We start from the raw sequence: 20,727 nt of genomic DNA on the forward strand, positions 1-20,727 counted from the left end.
CATGAACATTAAACAGAGAACCTTTCAACATCTATGAATTACTAATTGTAGTGAATTCTCGATATAGCGAACTCACGAAGGAATAAACTAAATTATTCACTATATCAAGAGTTGACTGTATACATAAAGAATTACAAGAAATCAATAAAACTGCTTACTATATCGAGTAGTCACTAAGCTAGATAATTGTGTCACCATCGGTGTGACATTTGTTCCCTTTTCCAGTAGTTGCTTAGCAACTGTGACGTAATAACACGTCAATCACTGCAGTGCTGCTATGATAACAATGAGCAGAGAGGAACTTAGGGTGACTGCCATCTAGTAACATCCTTTATAGTTAAAAATTTGTATAAAAAAAGAGAGAGAGGGGGGGGAAATTAATTTTATAAGTTTCTAAATTGTATTTTTTTAAAAATAAATTTGTAGGTATGTCTGGCTGTCTGTCTGTCTATGTTTTTTTTTTTTTAATCCTTTCAGACAAATATTCATTCACTTAAATGCAAGTATATCATTTTATATTAACTGAAAGCAATTATTTTAAAAGCATAATTAATGTTTTATTTAATGACAGTTTGGAAATCTGAATCATTTTTCTTTTCTGGTTGTGAGTAATCATAATCTCATTAAAGAGAAAATATATTTTTTTTTTCTTCCTCCTCCTCTTTTCTAAATTATGGTTATTGTGTTCCTGTTTAAAACTAAAAGAGAAAAAAACAAATTATTATAAAAAAAAAAAAAATACTAAACTAGCATAATGACAAAAAGAACTGGTGAAGAAATTTTTTTACTTTATACTCTTAAATTTCTTTTTTTTTTCTTAACCTTTAAATCACTTTAGTGATGAGGTGAAAATATCTTCTACCTTGCTATTCCAGAATTTGACAATTTAAATTGTGAACTCTTACCTAAGGCCATTTAACTGAAGGATAAAAAAAAAATAAAAATAAATTGTAAAATCAATTCTTGAAAGTTGAGCCAACTTGTAAGGAAAGTCGAAGAATAAAAATATTCCCAGAAAGGATGATTTATAAAATAATTTTAATCAATGAAGATTATTTTTATCGAGTGATTGCACTTTTCTCTCTCTCTCTTTCTTTCCTTTCTTTTTCTTTAATTATTTAATCAAAGTAGTGAGGATAATAGCAAAATTTTGATTTAATAAAAATCTACTTTTTAGAATAATTTCCATTATCTGTAAAAGTTATTATTGGATTATTTAAAAATTATTGAGTAACATAAAGAATTTCCAAGATAAGAAACATAATCAAATTTATGACATTTATCAAAGCGTTAAATAAAAGAAATGCAGATTTTTAAGTAATAATAGAGAAATTAAATAATGTATTCTATCAAATAACTTAAGAAGGATGATACACGCAAACTTCAAACTAAAAAATAAACTGCTTCAAAAGAATAATAATAATAAAAAAGAGAGGGTTGATCTGACAGAATTCACAAGAAACTGAAAAAGAAATGCAATTTTATAAGTTTTAAAGAACTTAAAAAATAATTTATATATACAATAGATATATATTATACGAGTAAACTTTAGAAATAAAACTATTTCTTCGTATTTGTGGTTATATTCGTACTTTAATAATAGATATATCAATGAAACTGAGACTTTAACGTGATAGTATGTACCACATCTCACAAGGAAGGAATCAGTTCTACTCGTCATTCATAATGATTGATACTGGCGGCACAATATGCAGGAAGGAAATGTGAACTCTAAATTGCTTTTATTACAGTTGTTGCCATATCTGTGGCCATGATTGATGACAACCTATTCTGGTATGCATACAACAGAATTGACAAAATTCACATTTCCAAAAAAGTATTTTTATCTATAAACAATACACAATTCACACTGATTTCTAACAAAAGAACATCTCTATTCTTACATTTTATATAACTAAAAATTTAATTATATGTTGGATAATAAATAGAAATTTTTAACAGCCAATGTATGCATGGAGTTAATCAAAATTAGATTTAAAAATTAATATAATTTCTTTTGATGTAATGCAATTTGTGTGCATGAATAAAGTGCATTTCGGAAAAAGAACTTTGCTTTTAAATATGTCAATTGTGTTAAGTTGTAAATGGCAATATGGATAACAAAAATTTTGGAGTTTAATTAAATACGAGAGAAATTTTTATTTTAGATATAAAATTTTTTAAAAGTTAAATTCAATAAGTAAGTAAGAAATTGTTATATAAATGAAAATTTAAATATTATTTTTAAATATACATCATATAAGACAAATAATTAAATATCATAATAACATTTTTCTTATATTTTTAAAAATCAAATGAAAATTAAATAAAAATGAAATTTAGCTTTCAACAAAAGTATTTGCTAATTAAAGATAAGAATTAAGCCACACAAAAAGAATCATTATTTTCTTTAATTTGCTGGGTGTGGGAAATGATTCTTTCATTAACTTTTATGTAGAGTATTAACAGTGAAGTCCTCACAATAAAAGGAACTGTGACAAGAGTTAGTTTAATGACATACTCATTAAACAATTACATTTGACCTTCTGGTGACATTGGAGTTCCACTTCTCTTGTTTATATACAAAAATACATTTATCACATTAATGAATAATAAAGTGAATGGAAATGTTGTAACCACACTGTTTTCTTGCACATTACATTGATAAGTACTTAAGACAAAAGTAAAGAATAAAATTATAAAATAATTGTGTGTAAAATATTAAAATTTCGATCTTTTTTGAATTATTGATTGCTTTGACTTTTATATTTTTATTATAATTATCTTCTAAATTAATTTGTATTTATTTTGTTATGTAATAATGTGATTAATATTAATTTTCCAAATTAAAAATTAATATAAAGGTTAGAAAATTTAAAGTAATAAAATATACAAAGATGACTCAAAAACAACAGATGTTAAAACTATACCAAGATTTTTATTGAGTTAATATGAACTATACAACATTTATATTGATATTTGTAACTGTTACAAAGTGTACAATTTAAACACATATATAAATATATTTTTATGTACAAAAGCACTATTAACAAAGCTAAAAATCAATGTAACTTTGTTTCGAAATTAACCCGATTACTGTTCTATAAATAATAATAATAAATTCATAATTTTGGCAAATTATCGTCTTACAATTTCTGTTTGATGATATCTTGTGCAACATGAAACAGAAAGGGGATGTTTGTAACAGAATATCTAAATTGCTTTTATTACAGTTGTTGCCATATCTCTAGTGGCTTTTGTTGTGATTGATGATAACATGGTTTGATAGTTAGTGCTCAAACCTGACATATGATGAAAATATTCTTCTTTTTCCACTTGTACAGTAAAATTAACAAAGCCAATGTCTTTAAATATTGTTTGAATCTGAAAAATAATAATAATTGTTATTATTAATAACATACAAAACATTTTATGTAAAAAAAAAGAAATTCAAATACAACAAATTATTTAAGTTTTATTTCAAAATTTACATTAAGAAATGATAACAAATTTGATATTCATGTTTGAAACAATTTTCAATTTTATATACAATTAGCTGAATTGTTTCGTTTCTATACCAAATTTGAGATTAATAAACAGCTATAAAGTCTGTTAATTCACAGATAAATTGGTTTCATTGTTATAATGCATTCACTTCAGTGTATAGAAGTTACTTGACAAACTTATGAAATTCATAGAAAATTTGAGTACAAACAGTTCATCAATAAATATGTTTATAACTGAAATGGCTGATTGACAGAATATCATTTGTAAAAAATGATTTTATAGCTTGAATTAAAGAAACGATTGAAACACTAAAATCTCAATGAGATATTACAACTTATATTTTGCTTTTACTTATATATATTATATTATTAACTTTCACTTATATTATATTCCCAAAAATAAATTCTGTATTTCTCTTTTCAAAACTGAATAAACTAAATAATCAAATAAAATTGCACAGTCAAAACAACTGAAATATTTACCTGATTTATAATTTTCTGTTCGCTAGCATCCGGTTTAACTTGAACATGAATAGTACCAGCTTTTATGACTGCAGAATGTTGCCAAAAATGTTGATTACTATAGGAAAGGACACCGTCTACAGTCATTACCTACATTCCAATATAAAATAAATTATTATTAATTAAATAAATTCACAAAAAGCAAAATTTTTTTTCCATTAAAATTAATTTAAAATTACCTTATTAAGAGCTGAAGATATTTCCTTTTCAAGTGCTCTGGGTACCCTTAATAACAAAACCAATGAAGAATGTTTTAGTAGTGGTAAAACACTTAAGAATATTAGAATTGAAATAAACAGAGAACAAATTGGATCTGCGATATAATAGCCAAAGTGCTCTATCAATAATGATGATGAAATGACTCCGATGCTTCCTAATGTATCCGCCAAGATATGTAGAAAAACACCTACAAATAAATAAATAGAATAATTTAATATAAAGACATTTATTACCTAAAAGATAATATAACATTAGGGATAAAAAAAATTTCCTAATAAAAACTTTACGTGGTATACTTATACTAACATTATCGAAGTATTAAAATTTTTGTCTCATTCCGCTTTACGTAATAAATAGCATTAACTTTATAAGAATTTTTGAGTGGATTTTAAAGTTGATCCACTTTGAAAAATGAGAGTTGCCAGAGAATTCATAAATCAAAAATCAGACTAGAATGACAAAACACAAAATGATTGATACATGATTTATGACCCCAATAACGTTGATATAATGCTAAAAAACATTGCTAATTTTTATATTAGTACAAAATTTAGATATGAATAAATCTATTTGTATAATATGAAAATAATTAGTTTAAAAAATTTATTAAAAATAAATTAAATTACAGTTTTTATTTTTCTTATTTTGAATTTATAAATAACAACGATAATAATAATATACAGTATTTAGCTCTTACATGCATATTGTCATTATTAAAAATTTACTATTATTTAATATTTGTTTTTTTTTATGTATGCAACAATTTTTATGCATTTACTTGTAGAAATAATTTTTTTAAAATTATTTTAAAATCCACAATAGATACATATAAAAATATTACAAAATGTAAAACACAAAAAAAGGAAGATTTTTCTATGTAGAGCCTTCTGTAACACACCTGTATTTGAGAATCCTTGTTTAACTCCAATAAGTCCTTTTTGTAGAAAACGGACTTACACTTTCAATCTTTCTCTCTCTTTGGATCTTCTTTAGGTCCAGATTTTCGTATAAAAGTACAAACCTAAGATACAAAGAGGGAGAAGGATCAAAAGTGTTAGTCCATTTTCTACAAAAATGACTTATTGGAGTTAAACAAGGATTCTCAAATACAGTTGTGTTATAGAAGGCTCTACATAGAAAAATCTTCCTTTTTTTTGTGTTTTTTACATTTTGTAATATTTTTATATGTATCTATTGTGGATTTTAAAATAATTTTTAAAAAATNAAGGATATACTATTTTTGCATTCTTTGCATAACTGAGGGATTTAATTGATTTGGCTTGAGAATAGCTCACACGTTTAAAAAAGTTAACACATTTATAATTGCATAAAGATTAAAACAATACAAAATTTAAAGACTAAACAACACAGAAAAAGGAAGATTTTTCTGTGTAGAGTCTTTCATTCATCCATTCACAACTATCAGAATGCAATTAACAATAGCAAAGTCAACCTTTTTCTAGTAGCTCTTTTCCACCAGTAAGCATGTAAATTGTCTAAAATTGTCTTTAATTGGATTTTTAAATAATTTTGAAAAAATCATTTCTGCAAGTTAAAATTTTTTACAAATATTCGTCATCTGAGGAATTTTTAGACAATTTGCATGTTTATGGATAGAAAAGAGCTTCTAAAGAAAAGTCAATTCTGCTATTGTTAAATGTTTTCTGATAATTGTGAATGGACAAATAGAAGACTCTACTATCACAAACTCTTTATAGATTGAAGTTGATTTTTTATGTATGCAACAATTTTTATGCATTTACTTGAAATTGGTTTGGATTTTCCANTATAATAAGCAATTTCTTGCTGTTGATTTTTTTTATTTCAAGAAGAAAAGTTACACACAACATTGTTTTAGTTTGACACTTTTATATAATTAAATAATTAATTATAAATATGCAAATTCAATTTAAAGAATAATTTTACTGTTCATTATTATTAATTTAATTGAATTATTATGAATATTATTATAAAATTTTCATGTATGATAAAATGAATCTATACATAATTATGTTGTGCATAGAATTAATGAATGAATGAAAAGTATGTTAAATAATTAGTAGGAAAATATAGATTACTTAAATACTAATAATTAGATTAAAATTTTTTTGAGTAGCAGTTACAGGAATGAATCAAGGAAAAATACAAGACAAATTATAAATATATTTATTTTACTTCAAATTTGTATTCATTGATATATTGGATATTCAAAATATGAATTTGTTTGATTTAAAATGTGTGACATATTCTTTTAATTATTTATTATTATTTAATTTCACACAACTTTCAAGCATATGAAATTAAAAATATAAATATTTAATTTTTTTGTTATAATTTTGAATACCTTAGTTTTAGATTACTTAAAATTTTATTACAATGTAAGAATGACAATATATAATCTCTATAGGAATCATAAAATTTTCAAATTTTAATACAGTGTGTGATTGGTTAACAAACAGTTTGGACTGTGAAATTGAAACAATAAACACTTTTGCAAAAGATTTTTATATTCAGATAATGAACACCTGACAGAACAAACACAAGAAGAAGTGATGATGCGTTTAAGTTTTGTAAAACTATATTTTAATGGCATCTATACATGGTTTATGGAACAAGACTTTTACAGTTCTATACATAACTTTTGTACACTAGTTAATTTCTGTTCTCTGAATTTTTGTAAGTGCTGTTCTGATCTTTTTATTTAAAAAACTGATATTATTATGGGGCCTAAAAAGTGCGGAGTGTCATGAACTGTGTTCACTATAGAAACTAAACAAGAGATAATAGCCAAGGTAGAGAGTGGGCAGAAGATGTCTGATATTGTAGGCAGATGACTTCAACAGGTCTTACAAAAACTTTTAACATATAAGCGTTAAATTAGACACCTATGTCACTAAATTGACGAGCGCTTTCAACGATATACACTTTCGTCTTCTTCAGGTCATTAGAACCTTTTTTTGAATACAAAATTTTTAAAAACATTCCAATCTTAAATAGCAAATTTGGAATGATAGCAATGATAGAATATAAACAGATATCTAAATAAAAATATGCGCGGTAGAATATAAACAGAAATTTAAATAAAAATATGCGCGGTAGAATATAAACAGATATTTAAATAAAAAACCTGCGCGTTTATGTTGCGCATGCGTTATACGCCTATATATTATGGATTTAGTTGCGGTACTTTATATAACTGTACAAACTGATCCACAAAGGGGGCAAATCCAGTGTGGGGGTGTTGCAAGGCTTTAATACGTTGGTGATAAGGGCTTCCCAGATATATACAAGATTTTTGTGGTTGCAATGTTTTAATATTACCACGTCATTCCACAGAGGGGTATGTTTGTGTTGTAGTACCATTCTGGCGAGTTCTGTGTCATTCCTGCCTTCTCTGATGGAACATTGATGCTCTGAAATGCGGTTAGCTAACATTCTGGTTGTCGCACCAATATAATGGGTGCGACCGCCTATATCATTCTCTAATGGAACTGAATACACCCCCGATTTTTCATTGGTGGATAAAGGATCTCTGTCGTTGGACAGCAACCTCCTAAGATTCGGCCGCGGAGAGATCGGCAGAAACAAATCATGTCGCCTAAAAATACGACAGATACGGAGGGTGACACGGCCAGAAAATGGTATCGCTGGCAGGACTATTGTGGACTCCCTCGGACGGTGTAGTGTGGTGGCGGGAAAGAGTGATGTTTTTACCTTATTTAAAATGTAATTAAATTTGGCTTTGCTGTAGCCCGCCTCATTTATCGCTTGGCAGATAATATTAAGTTCGGTGTCAATAGCCGCCTGGCTGGACGATAGGAGGAAGGCCCTTCTTATCAAAGGTGAAATTGCCGCATTGACGTAATGTTGCGGCTGGTATGCCGTGGCCGGGATTAGAGGAGGTACACCACTGAATTTGTGGAATACGGAGTATGTGGTGCTATTTCGGGATTTATTGATTTTTAGATCCAAGAAGGCAATTTCATTTTCCTTTTCCTTTTCCCAGGTGAAAGTAATAGTGGGATAAGTGGTCGCTAGACGGTCTTTGAAGGCAAGGAAATTTTCATGGGTGTCCTGCCAAGCCACAAGAATGTCGTCAACATATCTAAGATATAAAAGCGGATATTTTAACGTAATGGGAAATTTAAACATTTTGAACTCTATGTTTCTCATGATCAACTCCGCCAAAACCGCTGAAAGTGGTGAACCCATCGGGACTCCCTGTTGTTGTAGATATATTTGGCCCTTGAATTGAAAATAATTATTTTCGGAAATGAAAAGTAGGGCCTCACGTAATTCTAATACTTCTTGTGCTGTAAAACCGTTCTTGATTAGCATCGCGTTAGCCAGCATAACCGCCTCGAATTGCGGCACTGAGGGATAAAGGGCAACTACGTCCAATTTGTAGTATATATATTCGCTTTGCGGAATGTGGTCTAGTACAGAGGATATGTGGGTCTTCGCTGCAATCGAGGATGATGTAACTAAGTGGGAGGGAGGCAGGAGCCCACTTAATAACTTGGCTAGGGCTTTTTCAAGATGGAAGGCAGGGTGTGTCCTTTTATTAACTAATGGTCTTAGTGGCCAGCCCTCCTTATGTGTTTTAACCTCAAAAAAGAGTCTGGGACAAGCGACATTAGTTGGGGGATCAACTCGTCCGGGAAGAGCCGAAATGGTTGGAAGGGATATTATTTTTCTAACCTTTCTTAAGACAGTAGCAGTTGGATCAGCTTGTAAGAGTACTGCACAGGAATGGTTGAGAAAGTCGGTAGCCCTGTTTAGAAAATCTTTCTCTTTACATAACACAAACTTCTTCTCTTTATCCGAGATTAGAAGCCGTAGATTGTTTGCTTCTAAGTAGCGCTTTATATTATGGCTGTTGACATAATTTCCTCTGGTGTACATGAATTGCGGTTGTGATGTAAGTGCTGAAACAACAGAAAGTTCCATATTTGGGAACTTGGTTGAGGCTTGACAATTCTTCAACGCCGCTAGGGCTGCCGGGATCATGTCCGATGTGCTTGGACCACTTGGTGGAGGAATAAGCGTTAAATTAGACACCTAGTGACATAGGTGTCTAATTTAACGCTTATATGTTAAAAGTTTTTGTAATAAACGATTAGCGTGCTGTCCATTATCAAATTATATTCAACAGGTCTACAGTAGATACAGTCTTAGCTAAGAAAGATATAATCAAAAAGACTCAAGCAGATAAAGGAGTAATGAAAATTGCATCTGAGAAACAAAGATGTGTCATCCATGATAAAATAGAGAGATTGCTTTTAGTTTGTTATTACATGTAAATAAACACAAATAAAAAATTATATACTTTCTTACTATTTTTTGGGGTCTCCAGAATGAATTAATCAAATTCCCACAAAAATCTATGGTAAATCAATAATCAGTTAATGAACAATTTGGATAGCAAACATGGTCTTGAAACAGATTATGTTTGTTAATTGATCACCCACTGTATTTCCATATGTAAATATAGGTAGTATTAAAAGCGTAATACAGTGGAACCCCGGTTAATGAACGTACTCTGTTCCACGAGTCCGTTTGTTAACCGAAGCAATTTTTCCCATAGAAATTAATGCAAATACAATTGATCCGTTCTAGCCGTCAGTATTTTTGTAATTTTATTTGTAAAATGGGTTTTCTTTAATGAAAATATAGGAAAACGTGCTCATAAACAGTCTATCTACGTTAAATTTTCGGAAAAAAGGAAAGATTTGACGGGTATAAAAAACATCGCATACGATCGTTAAAGTTCTAAAATGACAGATAGCAGAAAAAATAGGCTAAATTATGAGCGAAAGGCTTATAGGTTTATCAACAATCTCGGATCAGAGTCGATGAACAGGTGTCAAATAAACGCCTCGGAACAAACCTTTCTCATGACCTGATCTGGTTTCAGTTTTCACCTGGAGACAAAGAAGAAAACAATCAGGAAGCGAGGAATGGGATGCAGGACAAATCGTAAGGTGAGATTCAAGGAAGAAATACTATAAAAACCCCGAGTATCAAGGTCAAAACACAGTTTTCCTAAAAATTCTGTGGCGATTAATCTGTGTCGTCTTCGTCTGGATTAAGCCTGAAGTCGTTTTCGCTAAAATTTGTGTTGTGTCTCGCGGACCACTCCAGTCTTGCGGCTCTGTCACCTACCATCGCTTCTGTGACCAAGCGAACCCATCTCGTCCACTCTGGGGTTACGACTGATCAGCTTGCACTATCGTAGAACCAGCGATACGCCACTCCTCAGTGCCGAGAGAAAATACTGTAGATAGCCATTTCCAACTACCTCAAATATGTAAGCATCTTCCCGTTCTAATAAACGATTTTCACTGTAAAATACTTGTCATCTTTGTCTCCTCCGCCATCACCAACGTACAAATGGACCCTAGACCATCACCGACACACGATTAACTGATTTTCCCTAAAAGTCTGCAAGCTTACAAATTTGACACAAAAAGCCGTTAAGTTCGTTATCCGAATTTTGTTCGTTATCCGAGACAAAATTTTTGCAAAATAATAGTTCGTTAACCGATTTGGTCGTTAACCAGGACGTTCGTTAACNAAAAAAATACTAAACTAGCATAATGACAAAAAGAACTGGTGAAGAAATTTTTTTACTTTATACTCTTAAATTTCTTTTTTTTTTCTTAACCTTTAAATCACTTTAGTGATGAGGTGAAAATATCTTCTACCTTGCTATTCCAGAATTTGACAATTTAAATTGTGAACTCTTACCTAAGGCCATTTAACTGAAGGATAAAAAAAAAATAAAAATAAATTGTAAAATCAATTCTTGAAAGTTGAGCCAACTTGTAAGGAAAGTCGAAGAATAAAAATATTCCCAGAAAGGATGATTTATAAAATAATTTTAATCAATGAAGATTATTTTTATCGAGTGATTGCACTTTTCTCTCTCTCTCTTTCTTTCCTTTCTTTTTCTTTAATTATTTAATCAAAGTAGTGAGGATAATAGCAAAATTTTGATTTAATAAAAATCTACTTTTTAGAATAATTTCCATTATCTGTAAAAGTTATTATTGGATTATTTAAAAATTATTGAGTAACATAAAGAATTTCCAAGATAAGAAACATAATCAAATTTATGACATTTATCAAAGCGTTAAATAAAAGAAATGCAGATTTTTAAGTAATAATAGAGAAATTAAATAATGTATTCTATCAAATAACTTAAGAAGGATGATACACGCAAACTTCAAACTAAAAAATAAACTGCTTCAAAAGAATAATAATAATAAAAAAGAGAGGGTTGATCTGACAGAATTCACAAGAAACTGAAAAAGAAATGCAATTTTATAAGTTTTAAAGAACTTAAAAAATAATTTATATATACAATAGATATATATTATACGAGTAAACTTTAGAAATAAAACTATTTCTTCGTATTTGTGGTTATATTCGTACTTTAATAATAGATATATCAATGAAACTGAGACTTTAACGTGATAGTATGTACCACATCTCACAAGGAAGGAATCAGTTCTACTCGTCATTCATAATGATTGATACTGGCGGCACAATATGCAGGAAGGAAATGTGAACTCTAAATTGCTTTTATTACAGTTGTTGCCATATCTGTGGCCATGATTGATGACAACCTATTCTGGTATGCATACAACAGAATTGACAAAATTCACATTTCCAAAAAAGTATTTTTATCTATAAACAATACACAATTCACACTGATTTCTAACAAAAGAACATCTCTATTCTTACATTTTATATAACTAAAAATTTAATTATATGTTGGATAATAAATAGAAATTTTTAACAGCCAATGTATGCATGGAGTTAATCAAAATTAGATTTAAAAATTAATATAATTTCTTTTGATGTAATGCAATTTGTGTGCATGAATAAAGTGCATTTCGGAAAAAGAACTTTGCTTTTAAATATGTCAATTGTGTTAAGTTGTAAATGGCAATATGGATAACAAAAATTTTGGAGTTTAATTAAATACGAGAGAAATTTTTATTTTAGATATAAAATTTTTTAAAAGTTAAATTCAATAAGTAAGTAAGAAATTGTTATATAAATGAAAATTTAAATATTATTTTTAAATATACATCATATAAGACAAATAATTAAATATCATAATAACATTTTTCTTATATTTTTAAAAATCAAATGAAAATTAAATAAAAATGAAATTTAGCTTTCAACAAAAGTATTTGCTAATTAAAGATAAGAATTAAGCCACACAAAAAGAATCATTATTTTCTTTAATTTGCTGGGTGTGGGAAATGATTCTTTCATTAACTTTTATGTAGAGTATTAACAGTGAAGTCCTCACAATAAAAGGAACTGTGACAAGAGTTAGTTTAATGACATACTCATTAAACAATTACATTTGACCTTCTGGTGACATTGGAGTTCCACTTCTCTTGTTTATATACAAAAATACATTTATCACATTAATGAATAATAAAGTGAATGGAAATGTTGTAACCACACTGTTTTCTTGCACATTACATTGATAAGTACTTAAGACAAAAGTAAAGAATAAAATTATAAAATAATTGTGTGTAAAATATTAAAATTTCGATCTTTTTTGAATTATTGATTGCTTTGACTTTTATATTTTTATTATAATTATCTTCTAAATTAATTTGTATTTATTTTGTTATGTAATAATGTGATTAATATTAATTTTCCAAATTAAAAATTAATATAAAGGTTAGAAAATTTAAAGTAATAAAATATACAAAGATGACTCAAAAACAACAGATGTTAAAACTATACCAAGATTTTTATTGAGTTAATATGAACTATACAACATTTATATTGATATTTGTAACTGTTACAAAGTGTACAATTTAAACACATATATAAATATATTTTTATGTACAAAAGCACTATTAACAAAGCTAAAAATCAATGTAACTTTGTTTCGAAATTAACCCGATTACTGTTCTATAAATAATAATAATAAATTCATAATTTTGGCAAATTATCGTCTTACAATTTCTGTTTGATGATATCTTGTGCAACATGAAACAGAAAGGGGATGTTTGTAACAGAATATCTAAATTGCTTTTATTACAGTTGTTGCCATATCTCTAGTGGCTTTTGTTGTGATTGATGATAACATGGTTTGATAGTTAGTGCTCAAACCTGACATATGATGAAAATATTCTTCTTTTTCCACTTGTACAGTAAAATTAACAAAGCCAATGTCTTTAAATATTGTTTGAATCTGAAAAATAATAATAATTGTTATTATTAATAACATACAAAACATTTTATGTAAAAAAAAAGAAATTCAAATACAACAAATTATTTAAGTTTTATTTCAAAATTTACATTAAGAAATGATAACAAATTTGATATTCATGTTTGAAACAATTTTCAATTTTATATACAATTAGCTGAATTGTTTCGTTTCTATACCAAATTTGAGATTAATAAACAGCTATAAAGTCTGTTAATTCACAGATAAATTGGTTTCATTGTTATAATGCATTCACTTCAGTGTATAGAAGTTACTTGACAAACTTATGAAATTCATAGAAAATTTGAGTACAAACAGTTCATCAATAAATATGTTTATAACTGAAATGGCTGATTGACAGAATATCATTTGTAAAAAATGATTTTATAGCTTGAATTAAAGAAACGATTGAAACACTAAAATCTCAATGAGATATTACAACTTATATTTTGCTTTTACTTATATATATTATATTATTAACTTTCACTTATATTATATTCCCAAAAATAAATTCTGTATTTCTCTTTTCAAAACTGAATAAACTAAATAATCAAATAAAATTGCACAGTCAAAACAACTGAAATATTTACCTGATTTATAATTTTCTGTTCGCTAGCATCCGGTTTAACTTGAACATGAATAGTACCAGCTTTTATGACTGCAGAATGTTGCCAAAAATGTTGATTACTATAGGAAAGGACACCGTCTACAGTCATTACCTACATTCCAATATAAAATAAATTATTATTAATTAAATAAATTCACAAAAAGCAAAATTTTTTTTCCATTAAAATTAATTTAAAATTACCTTATTAAGAGCTGAAGATATTTCCTTTTCAAGTGCTCTGGGTACCCTTAATAACAAAACCAATGAAGAATGTTTTAGTAGTGGTAAAACACTTAAGAATATTAGAATTGAAATAAACAGAGAACAAATTGGATCTGCGATATAATAGCCAAAGTGCTCTATCAATAATGATGATGAAATGACTCCGATGCTTCCTAATGTATCCGCCAAGATATGTAGAAAAACACCTACAAATAAATAAATAGAATAATTTAATATAAAGACATTTATTACCTAAAAGATAATATAACATTAGGGATAAAAAAAATTTCCTAATAAAAACTTTACGTGGTATACTTATACTAACATTATCGAAGTATTAAAATTTTTGTCTCATTCCGCTTTACGTAATAAATAGCATTAACTTTATAAGAATTTTTGAGTGGATTTTAAAGTTGATCCACTTTGAAAAATGAGAGTTGCCAGAGAATTCATAAATCAAAAATCAGACTAGAATGACAAAACACAAAATGATTGATACATGATTTATGACCCCAATAACGTTGATATAACGCTAAAAAACATTGCTAATTTTTATATTAGTACAAAATTTAGATATGAATAAATCTATTTGTATAATATGAAAATAATTAGTTTAAAAAATTTATTAAAAATAAATTAAATTACAGTTTTTATTTTTCTTATTTTGAATTTATAAATAATAACGATAATAATAATATACAGTATTTAGCTCTTACATGCATATTGTCATTATTAAAAATTTACTATTATTTAATATTTGTTTTTTTTTATGTACGCAACAATTTTTATGCATTTACTTGTAGAAATAATTTTTTTAAAATTATTTTAAAATCCACAATAGATACATATAAAAATATTACAAAATGTAAAACACAAAAAAAGGAAGATTTTTCTATGTAGAGCCTTCTGTAACACACCTGTATTTGAGAATCCTTGTTTAACTCCAATAAGTCCTTTTTGTAGAAAACGGACTTACACTTTCAATCTTTCTCTCTCTTTGGATCTTCTTTAGGTCCAGATTTTCGTATAAAAGTACAAACCTAAGATACAAAGAGGGAGAAGGATCAAAAGTGTTAGTCCATTTTCTACAAAAATGACTTATTGGAGTTAAACAAGGATTCTCAAATACAGTTGTGTTATAGAAGGCTCTACATAGAAAAATCTTCCTTTTTTTTTGTGTTTTACATTTTGTAATATTTTTATATGTATCTATTGTGGATTTTAAAATAATTTTTAAAAAATTATTTCTACAAGTAAATGCATAAAAATTGTTGCGTACATAAAAAAAAACAAATATTAAATAATAGTAAATTTTTAATAATGACAATATGCATGTAAGAGCTAAATACTGTATATTATTATTATCGTTATTATTTATAAATTCAAAATAAGAAAAATAAAAACTGTAATTTAATTTATTTTTAATAAATTTTTTAAACTAATTATTTTCATATTATACAAATAGATTTATTCATATCTAAATTTTGTACTAATATAAAAATTAGCAATGTTTTTTAGCATTATATCAACGTTATTGGGGTCATAAATCATGTATCAATCATTTTGTGTTTTGTCATTCTAGTCTGATTTTTGATTTATGAATTCTCTGGCAACTCTCATTTTTCAAAGTGGATCAACTTTAAAATCCACTCAAAAATTCTTATAAAGTTAATGCTATTTATTACGTAAAGCGGAATGAGACAAAAATTTTAATACTTCGATAATGTTAGTATAAGTATACCACGTAAAGTTTTTATTAGGAAATTTTTTTTATCCCTAATGTTATATTATCTTTTAGGTAATAAATGTCTTTATATTAAATTATTCTATTTATTTATTTGTAGGTGTTTTTCTACATATCTTGGCGGATACATTAGGAAGCATCGGAGTCATTTCATCATCATTATTGATAGAGCACTTTGGTTATTATATCGCAGATCCAATTTGTTCTCTGTTTATTTCAATTCTAATATTCTTAAGTGTTTTACCACTACTAAAACATTCTTCATTGGTTTTGTTATTAAGGGTACCCAGAGCACTTGAAAAGGAAATATCTTCAGCTCTTAATAAGGTAATTTTAAATTAATTTTAATGGAAAAAAAATTTTGCTTTTTGTGAATTTATTTAATTAATAATAATTTATTTTATATTGGAATGTAGGTAATGACTGTAGACGGTGTCCTTTCCTATAGTAATCAACATTTTTGGCAACATTCTGCAGTCATAAAAGCTGGTACTATTCATGTTCAAGTTAAACCGGATGCTAGCGAACAGAAAATTATAAATCAGGTAAATATTTCAGTTGTTTTGACTGTGCAATTTTATTTGATTATTTAGTTTATTCAGTTTTGAAAAGAGAAATACAGAATTTATTTTTGGGAATATAATATAAGTGAAAGTTAATAATATAATATATATAAGTAAAAGCAAAATATAAGTTGTAATATCTCATTGAGATTTTAGTGTTTCAATCATTTCTTTAATTCAAGCTATAAAATCATTTTTTACAAATGATATTCTGTCAATCAGCCATTTCAGTTATAAAAATATCTATTGATGAACTGTTTGTACTCAAATTTTCTATGAATTTCATAAGTTTGTCAAGTAACTTCTATACACTGAAGTGAATGCATTATAACAATGAAACCAATTTATCTGTGAATTAACAGACTTTATAGCTGTTTATTAATCTCAAATTTGGTATAGAAACGAAACAATTCAGCTAATTGTATATAAAATTGAAAATTGTTTCAAACATGAATATCAAATTTGTTATCATTTCTTAATGTAAATTTTGAAATAAAACTTAAATAATTTGTTGTATTTGAATTTCTTTTTTTTTACATAAAATGTTTTATATGCTATTAATAATAACAATTATTATTATTTTTCAGATTCAAACAATATTTAAAGACATTGGCTTTGTTAATTTTACTGTACAAGTGGAAAAAGAAGAATATTTTCATCATATGTCAGGTTTGAGCACTAACTATCAAACCATGTTATCATCAATCACAACAAAAGCCACTAGAGATATGGCAACAACTGTAATAAAAGCAATTTAGATATTCTGTTACAAACATCCCCTTTCTGTTTCATGTTGCACAAGATATCATCAAACAGAAATTGTAAGACGATAATTTGCCAAAATTATGAATTTATTATTATTATTTATAGAACAGTAATCGGGTTAATTTCAAAACAAAGTTACATTGATTTTTAGCTTTGTTAATAGTGCTTTTGTACATAAAAATATATTTATATATGTGTTTAAATTGTACACTTTGTAACAGTTACAAATATCAATATAAATGTTGTATAGTTCATATTAACTCAATAAAAATCTTGGTATAGTTTTAACATCTGTTGTTTTTGAGTCATCTTTGTATATTTTATTACTTTAAATTTTCTAACCTTTATATTAATTTTTAATTTGGAAAATTAATATTAATCACATTATTACATAACAAAATAAATACAAATTAATTTAGAAGATAATTATAATAAAAATATAAAAGTCAAAGCAATCAATAATTCAAAAAAGATCAAAATTTTAATATTTTACACACAATTATTTTATAATTTTATTCTTTACTTTTGTCTTAAGTACTTATCAATGTAATGTGCAAGAAAACAGTGTGGTTACAACATTTCCATTCACTTTATTATTCATTAATGTGATAAATGTATTTTTGTATATAAACAAGAGAAGTGGAACTCCAATGTCACCAGAAGGTCAAATGTAATTGTTTAATGAGTATGTCATTAAACTAACTCTTGTCACAGTTCCTTTTATTGTGAGGACTTCACTGTTAATACTCTACATAAAAGTTAATGAAAGAATCATTTCCCACACCCAGCAAATTAAAGAAAATAATGATTCTTTTTGTGTGGCTTAATTCTTATCTTTAATTAGCAAATACTTTTGTTGAAAGCTAAATTTCATTTTTATTTAATTTTCATTTGATTTTTAAAAATATAAGAAAAATGTTATTATNCGATTAACTGATTTTCCCTAAAAGTCTGCAAGCTTACAAATTTGACACAAAAAGCCGTTAAGTTCGTTATCCGAATTTTGTTCGTTATCCGAGACAAAATTTTTGCAAAATAATAGTTCGTTAACCGATTTGGTCATTAACCAGGACGTTCGTTAACTCGTGGGGTTCCACTGTATTTACTTGTTTAAATCTCTTTCCAAATGTGAGTAGGTTGTATTTGAATACAGTAAGTCCTCATTTAATATTATTTTGCTATAATGTTGTTGAGAAAAAATAAAAGTACATTTATAATCACTTAATTATTGTTGTTGAATTTTTTTTATAAATGGTAAAATTGATTCTGTGAGGTGGAAAATAAATGCTGAGATTGCAACATAATTCAATAATAATAATAATAACTAAATTTTTTTCTTGAAATCTGATTAATATAATTTGTATTATTTATTCATTATACCTTCACCTTTTTCAAATAATGTGAACCTATCCACAGTAACATCATATATGCCATCATTTAGTTTCAATGCAAATTGTAAACAAACTTGTCCTATTTGTATTCACCATTTTAAATTTATACAATGTCCATCAATGTCCTTTATAATTTTTTGCAATTGCCAATTGTTTGTTTTTGAACTGTGTGGCGATGAGGTGCTCTTTACAATTTTAATTTTGAAATCATTCATTTTCTTCTCATCTTTACCTGTCATTAATGATGAGAGTTAAGAATCCCTTTCCATACCACTGACTATCATTTGCTGATTTACCAAAAATTGGGGAAATAATTAACTTGTAAACTTTTATTGGCCAAATGGCTGAGATCATTAAGGTTTTAGCTTACCATTCTGTGGCTTGGGATTGAATCTGAGTAGTCAAAATACCTTAAGAATTTTTCATGGGTTGTCTGACCTGGATATGTTGGCTCTGTCCATTACCATGTAATTGACCATACAGATTTTTCTCCTGATCAAACCTATTGTTTGTTTGATGAGGAAAAAATATTCTATTAGTGACCACAATGCAGAAAGAGTCAAAAATGAAAAAAATTAATAATAATAAACTTGTTTGTTTTTATTAATCTTTCTTAAATGTATATATAGCTTAAATTCATTTCAATGTTTAATATTAGAAGTGTTTTGTATCTTTATTTAGAAGTTTCATAATGTTTTTGTAATAAGAATTATGCTGTAGAAATGTAACTCTTTTTATATCAATTCATCTATAATAGAAATTGTTTTCCATTGTATGTTAGTTTACTTAAAGTTGCATTTCCAAGAACTTAGTGACAATATTAAGTGAGGATTTATTATACATAATTGCAATTTTTGGGAGGCTGTTGTTTTTAGAACTGATAAAATAGAATTTAGTGACTGATTTTTGGGCTGCAATTTGAAAAAATTGTAGACTTATATATTCCCACTGTCGGTCATCTGTCCATCTATCTGTCTTTCAAGAACGGAGTTAGACAAAATTCAAGACCAGATATGGAAACCTTAAGGACAGTAGCCCCTGATTAACTATTGATATATATGAACTTCCAATGCAAACTGCAAGTCATATTACAGTGAGTGATCGGTTAGCGAACATAATCCATTCCAAGACTTTGTTCACTATCCGAATTGTTCGTTAACCAATTATCAATTTACCATAGGTTTGTATGGGAATTTGATTAATTTATTCTGGAGACCCCAAAAAATAAAATATATATACTTTCTTACTATGTTTATTTATATGTAATATTAAAAATACATATATATACACAGACTTGCATTTTTATTACTCATGTTTTTTTGTTTGTGGGGGTTAAATAATCTGCCTAATGTCGATTGCTTTTCTCTCTTCTTCAGGATTTTCAGAATTAATAGCATTGTAATTGTAGAGATCCCCAAGTCTATTAACCTCAACCTGGTTTGTATGCCATTCTAAGACCGTTGATCTGACATCCCCCACTTCTTCAAAAGATCTTTAATTAATAGCAGATATCAGTATTAATCCTCTTTTTCATAATGAAACATATCTCATCGAGTTTCTTCGTGTTCTTCATTCAAGAGTTCTTGGCATTCTTCTGTCATCAGATCTGTTTCAGGTTCCATTATGAGTTCTTCAATGTTCTTTATTTCTCAGATGTGATATTTGTTACTCCTTTAGCTGCTTGAGTTTTCTTAATTATACAGTACAGTATCTTTCTTAGATAAGATTGAACTGCACCCTACTGTAGATTTGTTCAAGCCATACTGCCCACTCTCTACCTTTGCTATTATACTCTCACCTTTCGAAAATAAAAACCAACGCAAATCTTAATGAGTGCCCGCCTGACAGTCTCGCAAATACTATAAAAGAATTATTTGTCAGAAAAATAAAAGGCTGGAATTACAAGGGAGTATTTCAAAGTTCGAGGAATACTATCTGATCAGC

The 20,727-nt window shown here is 27.4% G+C and overlaps 1 protein-coding gene across 1 annotated transcript in view; it reads left to right on the plus strand.

Annotated features, from left to right (window-relative positions):
• The window catches only part of LOC111628600 (zinc transporter 5-like), a 67,533-nt gene extending 49,870 nt beyond the window's left edge, over window positions 1–17,663 (plus strand). Inside the window, exons 11-13 of the mRNA XM_023372425.1 lie at window positions 16,165–16,391; window positions 16,481–16,609; window positions 17,215–17,663. Coding sequence (XP_023228193.1) covers window positions 16,165–16,391; window positions 16,481–16,609; window positions 17,215–17,385 — 527 coding nt within the window. The 3' untranslated portion in view covers window positions 17,386–17,663. The remainder of the gene's footprint in view (window positions 1–16,164; window positions 16,392–16,480; window positions 16,610–17,214) is intronic.
• Window positions 17,664–20,727: the final 3,064 nt, after the last annotated feature.

This window comes from Centruroides sculpturatus, unplaced genomic scaffold (genome assembly GCF_000671375.1).
Source record: "Centruroides sculpturatus isolate CEXI.00-Female unplaced genomic scaffold, Cexi_2.0 scaffold34, whole genome shotgun sequence".
In the NCBI taxonomy this organism is placed as follows: Eukaryota; Metazoa; Arthropoda; class Arachnida; order Scorpiones; family Buthidae; genus Centruroides; species Centruroides sculpturatus.